The sequence below is a fragment of the Phaseolus vulgaris genome, unplaced genomic scaffold (genome assembly GCF_000499845.2).
Source record: "Phaseolus vulgaris cultivar G19833 unplaced genomic scaffold, P. vulgaris v2.0 scaffold_14, whole genome shotgun sequence".
NCBI lineage: Eukaryota > Viridiplantae > Streptophyta > Magnoliopsida > Fabales > Fabaceae > Phaseolus > Phaseolus vulgaris.
The window spans coordinates 59,249-68,025 of record NW_027174083.1 but is presented as its reverse complement, the minus strand read 5'-3'; the positions used below and the strand labels follow the sequence as shown (position 1 = coordinate 68,025).

The following is an 8,777-nucleotide window of genomic DNA, read 5'->3' as shown; positions in this document are numbered from 1 at the left end:
AAGTTTCCATTCAATTAAGCACCCAAAGGAGAAATAAATTCCAGCACCAAATTAGAGGTCAAAGAACAAAAGCAAGAAACAATTTAATTGAATAAAACAGTACCACCAAAAGGAGTTAGATTATGACAACTAGAAAGAGGTCCAAGAAATATTAAGCAATCAAATAGAAGGTACCAAAATAAAGGTAGGCACACAAAAGAATCCTAAGAATATCACTAGAATTAGATGACCAAATAAAAAAACAGCACCACTGGAAAATGTTGTGGGCCAGAGACGTGTTTTTCCCCAATTTATGCTGAGCTGTGTTTTTAAGATATGATTCTGAAATTTGATATGCAAGATATTCAAGATCTTAGCTAAAATCTGGCTTTGGAATCACTCAAAACTCATGTACCAATTTTTTTTAATAAATTTTTCAATTTTGGTGTTCAGTTACGCCAGCTGTAGCGCCTCAGATTTGCACACTGATTTTAAAAGATTTATCATTTTTTTTCTGTTGATTCTTTTGAACTAATTCTTTTTTTGTCCTTTCTATAACACTTCAAACTTGCATATTCCAGAGAATCAAAATTTTCCTATGAGTGAAAATATTTTTCTGGAACAAAACAGCCAGCACAGAAAATGTGAAACAGGGGATTCTGGAAACTGGAAACTGGAAACAAAAAACAGCAAGATACCAAAATTTAAACACAATAAAATTTGTGAAATAGAATTTGTGTAGGATCTAAACACAAATAGGAACTCAAACTAAAATTAAAAAGGCACCAAAAGATCAAAGAACAGCAGATTCAAAGCAATTAAAGATACCCAAAATCAAGAAACAATCAAGCCAAATAAAGGACTACTAAGAATTGTTGACATTGTGGATGAACATGACTTGACAAAACATATATGGATTCAGAAATTAAAGACTCAAAAGCATAATATGAACCAAATTAAAAGTGCAATAAAGACTCAAAAGCCTAAAAGAAAAATAGCAACTCAAAGGTGTATGGAATCCTATCACAATTTGCACAAGAAATTGTTCAAGATCAATTGAACAAAAGTGCTTCAGTTGGATCTTCCAAAATAGCACACCAAAACAAATTAAAATGCAAAAAAACAGCAAGACAATTATGGAAATAAGATGAACAACATGAAATAAAGAAGAACTAGAAATGAAAAGACCAAAAGCAACCCATCTTGAAGAACCCAAGCTCATGATACCAAATGATGGCAAATTTCATGAAGGTCTTCTTGAATCATGTAAGATATGGTGCGGAAGCTATGTATGTGTGTGTGCAAGATCCTCCTAAGAGTGATGTTGATCTTGAAGGTGCATGATAGGTATGAACATAGGGAGGTTCGGCCAGCCCAAGGAGAGGTGAAAGATGTGAAGTTTAGAGCCTAGAATTCTAGGGAGAAGCAAAGCTTGGCACAAAATGGCAGCATAACTTTACTCACAATAAACTTGAAAATACAAGGTGTAGGCTCCTCTTTTTATAGGCTAAAGATGACCATAATGCAACCCTAATGCTAATTAAAATGAAATGCAAATTTACATCACATGGAGCACATGGCCATGTGGAGAATCCTTCTAGAAAGTGACCAAATCTTTAGCAAATCTAGGTCAAGTCTCATGGAATCAAGTTTATGCTATTTACACCACAACTAATACTAAGCTACCCCTAATGGGCCTTCATGTAGCATAAACAAATCTGCATGGATTCGCTTGGCCATGGGCTTAGCAATTTGGTCCTAGACGCTCCTTTCATTGGCCTAGACGCTCTCCACCTTGAGCTAGACGCTCCTCCCCTTTGGCCTAGACGCTCCTCCCTTAGCCCTAGACGCTCTTGGTTTGGCTTTGGATGCTCATGTCTTGGCTTTTGTCTTTCTTGTGAAGTTGTGCTTGGCCCTCTTCCATCACCCTCCCCCTTGGAAAGGATTTGTCCTCAAATCCAGCACATCCTCGTCGTCATTGGTACCTACAAATGGAGAAAGATCAATTACATTAAAAGTGTCATGTACTCCATATTCAAGAGGTAGGTCCAATATGTATGCATTGTTATTGACTCGCTTGAGGACTTGAAAGGGTCCATCACCTCGGGAACTTAGTTTGGACTTCCTTTGAGTTGGAAATCGATCTTTGAGAAGGTGATGCCAAACTAAGTCTCCTTCCTCAAAAATTATTTATTTCTTCCCTTTATTGTTGTATTTGGTGTACTTCTCATTTTGTTGTTGTATTTGGATTTTAATCTTCTCATGCATTTTCTTTATAAAATCGGCTATGATTACTCCTTCCTTATGCACAAATTCTTGTGGATTAGGGATAGGTAACAAATCCATAGGTGTGAGAGGATTAAATCCATATACTACTTCAAAAGGAGAAGCATTAGTAGTCTTGTGGACTACTCGGTTGTAAGCAAACTCAATGTGGGGAAGATACTCATCCCAAGATTTATGGTTTCCCTTCATGATAGCCCTAAGCATAGTCCCAAGAGATCGGTTGACTACTTCAGTTTGGCCATCCGTTTGAGGATGACAAGAAGTTGAAAATTGTAGTCTTGTTCCAAGTTTGCCCCAAAGAGTTTTCCAAAAGTGGCTTATGAACTTGGGATCTCTATCGGATACTATACTTCTAGGGAGACCATGAAGTCTCACCACTTCTCTAAAGAAGAGTCTAGAAATATTTTGAGCACCATCTACCTTGTGGCAAGGAATAAAATGGGACATCTTGCTAAAACGGTCCACTACCACAAAGATAGAGTCATGGCCTCTTGCAGTCCTAGGGAGTCCTAAAATGAAATCCATGCTAATGTCTTCCCAAGGAGCATTTGCAATCGGCAAAGGGGTGTAGAGTCCATGAGGCATTGTTCTAGACTTTGCTTTTAAACATGATATGCATCTAGAACAATGTCTTTGGACATCTTTTCTCATGTGTGGCCAACAAAATTTTGCTTTCAAAAGGTCTAGAGTCTTATCAACTCCAAAATGGCCCATGAGTCCCCCCTCATGTGATTCCTTGACAAGGAGTTTCCTATGTGTGCCTTGGGGAATGCAAAGTTATCCTTCTTTAAAAAGATATCCCTCAGCCACATAGTACCCTCCTTGCGCTCTATGTTGACATTGGGCATAGATGGATGAAAGTTCTTGATCCTCTTGGTAAAGCTCTCTTATGTGATCAAATCCAAGAATTTGGGCACCCAATTTTGAAAAGAGTGTATGCCGTCTTGAAAGAGCATCAACCACTATATTGGTGCTTCCTTTCTTGTATTTGATTAGATAAGGAAATTGTTCAAGAAACTCCATCCATTTAGCATGTCTCTTGTTGAGCTTGTGTTGGCCCTTTAAATATTTTAAAGACTCGTGATCACTATGGATGACAAATTCTTTGGACACAAGGTAGTGTTCCCAAGTCTTTAGGGCTCGCACAAGAGCATAGAGCTCTTTGTCATAGGTGGGATAGTTGAGGGTGGCACCATGGAGTTTTTCACTAAAATATGCAATGGGGTGTCCACCTTGCAACAATACCGCACCTATGCCTACTCCCGATGCATCACATTCTATCTCAAAAGTTTTGGAAAAATTTGGAAGAGCTAGAATTGGTGCATTGGTGAGTTGAGCCTTTAGCCTTTGGAAGGCTTGCTCATGCTTATCATTCCAACAAAATGCAACATCTTTTTTTACAAGTTCATTCAAAGGAGAAGCTAGACTTGAAAAATTAGGCACAAACCTTCTATAGAAGCTAGCTAACCCATGAAAACTCCTTACATCACTTACATTTTGTGGAGTGGGCCACTCTCGAATGGCTTTGATTTTCTCGGGGTCAACATGCACCCCCCTTTTGTTGACAATGAAACCTAAGAAAACTACACTATCTACACAAAAAGTGCACTTATCCCTATTGGCAAAAAGACTATTTTTCCTAAGCACTAGAATAACTTCCCTAAGGTGACTTAGATGGTCTTCTAGGATTTTACTATACACTAGGATATCATCAAAATAAACTACTACATATTTACCAATAAGTCGTCCGGTCATGCCAGTATAAAGAGAAAAAGAGAAAATTGCTAAAAAAAGGAGGTGAAGAACATGTAAAGGAAGATAAGTTGAGGTCAGGAGGGACTCTAGGCCATAACAACTAATATCAAGCTTAATGATTACCGTTGGCTCAAAGAATAGTACGAAAGAGAAAATTAAATGAGAGATTATATGGAGAATTTGAATCATGATCCTTTCTCTCCGAATCTCATGTTTTTCCATTAAACTATTACAGCTTCTGCATAATCGTTATTGTTGCGTATTCTTATAAGTGCATCTTTCCTAGTATTGTATCATAATTCTGTAATTGGATGCTTCTATAATGGATCAGGATCCATAAGTTTGTTTACCTCCCTCCAACTTTAGGGTTTTGTAACTCCTATGAATGTTAATAAAGAGGATTAATTGTGGTTTATTTGAGCTAATTTTGAAAAAATTTATGAGAATAGTTTTGTGGGCTCCATTAGTTGCTATTTCCACGTAGACGATGAGAAAGAAAGAATAAAAGTGCGTGTTTTTAAGTACTTTTATGTACAGAATCAATTCTGAAAATATTCATAATCAGGTCTATTATTTTACTTTTTATAATGTATAATAAAAAAATAATATTAAAAATTATAAATAATTATATGTAAAACTATCATATTTTTTACTCTCTTTTTTCAATCAAACAATATTTTTTTTTTCATTTGTTTCTTACTTCTTTCCTTTTCTTTTTTTCTTCTTTTCTACTTATTCTTTTTCTTTCAATAAAGTGGAGCATTATCACTTACGTCCTATTCCATCAAAAGCTGTACTGTTCTTATGTTTTACTTAAGGAATTGAAAATAAGGAGATGGATGTGTATTAGAATTGAATACTGGAAATGCAAAATGGGACATTATTATGAAAGAATGTCTGATAAAAATAGCAATAAAATTGCATGTATTCCTACTATAACGAAATAAATAATAATAATAATAAATTAGTCTCAGGGGTGGGGAGTGACAAGGCAAGCCTCCTCAACTTCTCAACTATCTTTCCTTCCTTCCTACACATCTCATCCCACTGCAAACGCCACGTCTACCCCCTGAAAAAAATTAAAAAAACGCAACAAAAGGCAACACAAAAGGGTTAACTTTCTTTCTGCTGCCAACTACCAAACGCCAGCCAACAAAAATGTGCCTAATGCTCATGCTCATGCTGTCTGTTTCCTAACTACTACCTTTTTCACAGGTCTCATTTTTCCCTCACAACGGTGCCAATAATAACTATGTTACCAACAACAAACTATTAAACAGATTACTCCTACACCTACTACTTACTTAACCATCTTTCTCAATGCTAACCTAATCCAATCTTAATGATCATTAGGGTAACCAATTATTGCAACCAATTACTAGTCAGAAACTTACAAAAATTATCTTCAACATAATGTCTCTTGCTGTTCAGTCTATAGTAAAAAAGCACATAGCTGTCATATTGCATAAATTTACAATTACAACATTTCTTGGGATGTTTTTCTAAGTTTCTGAAATGATTGTATGTACACAGTCTTTACCTTTATATAGTACACAGTATTTTTAAAGAACTTTTGCAAATAGTCTGCATAGTAAAAGATATAGATATAAAATTGTGAAGTAAAACTAAAGTTTATATTAGGCAGAAAATTTATACTAAAATTTCCATAAACTAGCTTTCAAAGACAAAAACAAATTCAAATATAAATTAATTCATTTTAAAGGAAAATAAGTTTGATTTAAAATCAATTTTACTCGCACCAAAAAGGCACACTACTACATCCAAATGTAACTCAACTATACACCTCAATGGCAAATTTAAAAAATTTGAATGGACACAATGGGTTTGATATGCTCTTTATGAGGAGGGCGACAATAATTCCAATAGTAAGAGACAAGCAAAGTGAAACATATATATAAATCTATTAATAATAACTTAGCTTGTGTTTTGGGGTTTACCTTTACTCCCTTCTCACTCTGCCTTTGTTCTTCTCCCCATTGCCATGCCCCCCTGTCTTTCTTTGGATTCTGCGCTTAAATATCCTCAAAACTTCAAAATAATCGACACCACCGTCACCAGAAACCATAACGAAGGCCCTACTAAAGAATATCTCTCCTGTCCCAAACCAAACCAAACCAAACATCAACGTTATTACAGTAACGGCTATATTGTTAGTTGAGAAGTTCAAAAAACAAAGGTGTCATTAAAAAATATTATAATGTATCCTTACAATTATTAAAATATTCCAAAAATTAAGCAAATAAAGAAAAAAGTAGACCACACAAACTAGGGACTTCATCTAAAAATGTATAAACCTGAACGGAGTTATAGATTTATAAACATCGAATATATAACTTCGAAATAATTATCTTTTTCCTTTCTATCACAAATCAAACATACGATAAGTCGATAAAAAAAGATACGATAAATTTATTGCTAAAATTTTATTTTTATAGTATTTAATTTTAAAATTATTGCATAAATAACTTTTTATTCATTGTCAATATAAAATTCTTTTCCATTATTCAACCCTTTTCTATACCCACCTAACAACTAACAATAATATTATTTTAATAAATTTTTTATATTATTTATTTATAAATTTATGTGATGTCAAATTATAGTTTTCGAAAAAGAAAAACAGTTCGAACAAAAACTAAAATAAAAAAAGGAAAAAACTAATTTTACAGCTCACATTTTCTCTTATTTCCATTTACCAACTCCATAGGTTAATAAAATATTAAATTAAGATTCAGATTTTGATCGCTGTCGATATCTCAATAAAAAAATTGTCACCTATAAGAAGCAAAGAATTAATTAAAATAAAGTTAAATAAGGAATCAAATTGGCACCTATTATGGTATTTATAGCTTAATAACATTATTTATAATAAGTAGAAAGCAGTAGTGGAGTTAGTGTAACTAACCAGAGAGGAAGCAGAGGAAATGGACAAATATCCGGTGGAGGAGGTGGGTGGCCGCGGCGGCGTCCCAGTACCGGTACTGTTATTGATGGCGTCGTTTGGCACAGAAGCCAGAGAGAAGCCGAGAGGGTACGCAGGGGTTCCATCGGGCTTAAAAAGCCCATAATTGCGCTCGGAAGTTGGGCCGGGCTTCATGTTCTCATTAAACAGAGCGAAAACGTAAATGTTCAAATCGGAGTTGGGCCTGGAAGGTGTGCCCTTCTTGCTGCTACTGATAGCCATCTTAATGAGATTCCCATTATACTTCTTTGCGTTCTCCAGGTTCGCACCGGCTTCGTCTTCATCCCCCTTCGAAGGCCAACCGGTTTCCGAAATGTGAACCGGCAACTTCCCGTAGCCCAAAGAGGCCAAAGCGGAATACACCGCGTCGATCTGCGCGAAAAGCATGTTATCGTAGTGGAGGTTACTGGAGGGATCCACCATCCCTTGGTTGGGTTGGAAGAGCACGAAGTCCAAGGGAACCTGTTTGGGGTTGGCCTTGTAGGCGAAGTAAGGGTATGCGTTGATGAGGAAGGGAGATCCGGTTTTCGCTTGGAAGCTCAGGATGGGAGCCAGGCAAGGAGCCAGGTCCGAACGGAAGGCTCCGGCCGAAGGAGGATACGAGGTTTGGAGCACGGCTAGGGAGTGCGTGGTGGTTACAGTTATTTGTTTGTCGAGGGCGAGGTTGACGAGCGCCGTGTGCACGCTCTGCATGGCTGGGAGGAGGTTGGAGGTCAGGGAAGTGTCGTTGAAGGTGAGAACCTCATTCCCGACGAATATTGAGGTGATTTTAGTGGCTGGGAGGTAGGGTTGTAGGTTGGCTTTGATCCATGCCTGCGCCTTCGTTGGATCTTTCATTCTGGACATGTACTCGTTGCCCAGACCTACCATTACTTCCACTCCGGTGTTGGCGAACGCTTTCAGAACCCGTGGATCTGCGTCGTAGAGCTTCACTTTAGTTGCTCCGATGCATTTCACCAAAGCCACTGCGTCGTCCGGTGAGGGAAGATTGTTCGCAATTTGACCGTAGTTTACCCCAATCGACACAACGCTGGTTGCAAGATGTGTTACAGCTATATAACAACAGCATTGTCAGTTTTCATTCCGATGAAAAAGTAAAAAAATGGTTGAATTGGCGTTAGTTAATTAACTTACTGGTAATGAAGAAGATGAAGAAGAAGCGAGGGAATGCGGAATGGTCCTCCATGGATCTTTGGTTAACTTAGGAATGTGAAGAGAATTAGTTTGTGCGCTTAAAGTGAACTGAGTTGAAGAGAAGTACTGTTTTGGTGTGAGTGAGAGGAGTCTCTCGAGAGGGTAGAGTAGATTGCGGAAGAAGACAGAGATAGAGAGAGAGAGGAGGTGATAGATATTTTAATTTAGATAGAAAATGGAAATAAAGAAAATGATGATAGATAAAGGAAAAAGATTCCCTGGAAAAGTATGGGAAGGGAGACACGCGGAAAGATGGTTTCAACAAATTCGCTTATTTAGAAAGGAGAGGAACATGATGCTTCCTCGTGGAATCCTCCTCCTCTTCTATGTACGCTTGCTTTTTCATAACCAAGGGAGATAAATGATGATACTTTTTTGGATTTATAGGTTAGAAATTAATCTCATAACAAGCATAAAACCAATAAATGTTAATTATTTTTACAATACATGACCATATGATACCAAAGTTAAGCTCGATCATGTCGAGAATTAAAACAATTAATTAGTTTAAATAATTATTAGAAACTAATTAATGTTCTAATTAGATTGTATTGTTATGATTAAGCGAGATTAATATAAA

The 8,777-nt window shown here is 36.7% G+C and overlaps 1 protein-coding gene across 2 annotated transcripts; it reads right to left on the bottom strand.

Moving 5' to 3' along the window:
* Positions 1-1,411: 1,411 nt before the first annotated feature.
* On the bottom strand, positions 1,412-8,543 carry LOC137816950 (glucan endo-1,3-beta-glucosidase 11). 2 transcript variants are annotated; one of them, XM_068620138.1, is made up of 4 exons: positions 8,138-8,443; positions 6,947-8,055; positions 5,979-6,135; positions 1,412-1,964 (listed from the first exon to the last, which is right to left on the bottom strand). In XM_068620138.1, exons 1-3 carry the CDS (start codon positions 8,187-8,189, stop codon positions 6,064-6,066), a joined length of 1,233 nt encoding a protein of 410 aa, XP_068476239.1. In that variant the 5' UTR covers positions 8,190-8,443; the 3' UTR covers positions 1,412-1,964; positions 5,979-6,063. The 2 variants fall into 2 exon arrangements, with proteins under 2 accessions (XP_068476239.1, XP_068476238.1); XM_068620137.1 differs by lacking the exon at positions 1,412-1,964 and adding an exon at positions 4,842-5,089 and having other exon boundaries at positions 8,138-8,543.
* Positions 8,544-8,777: the final 234 nt, after the last annotated feature.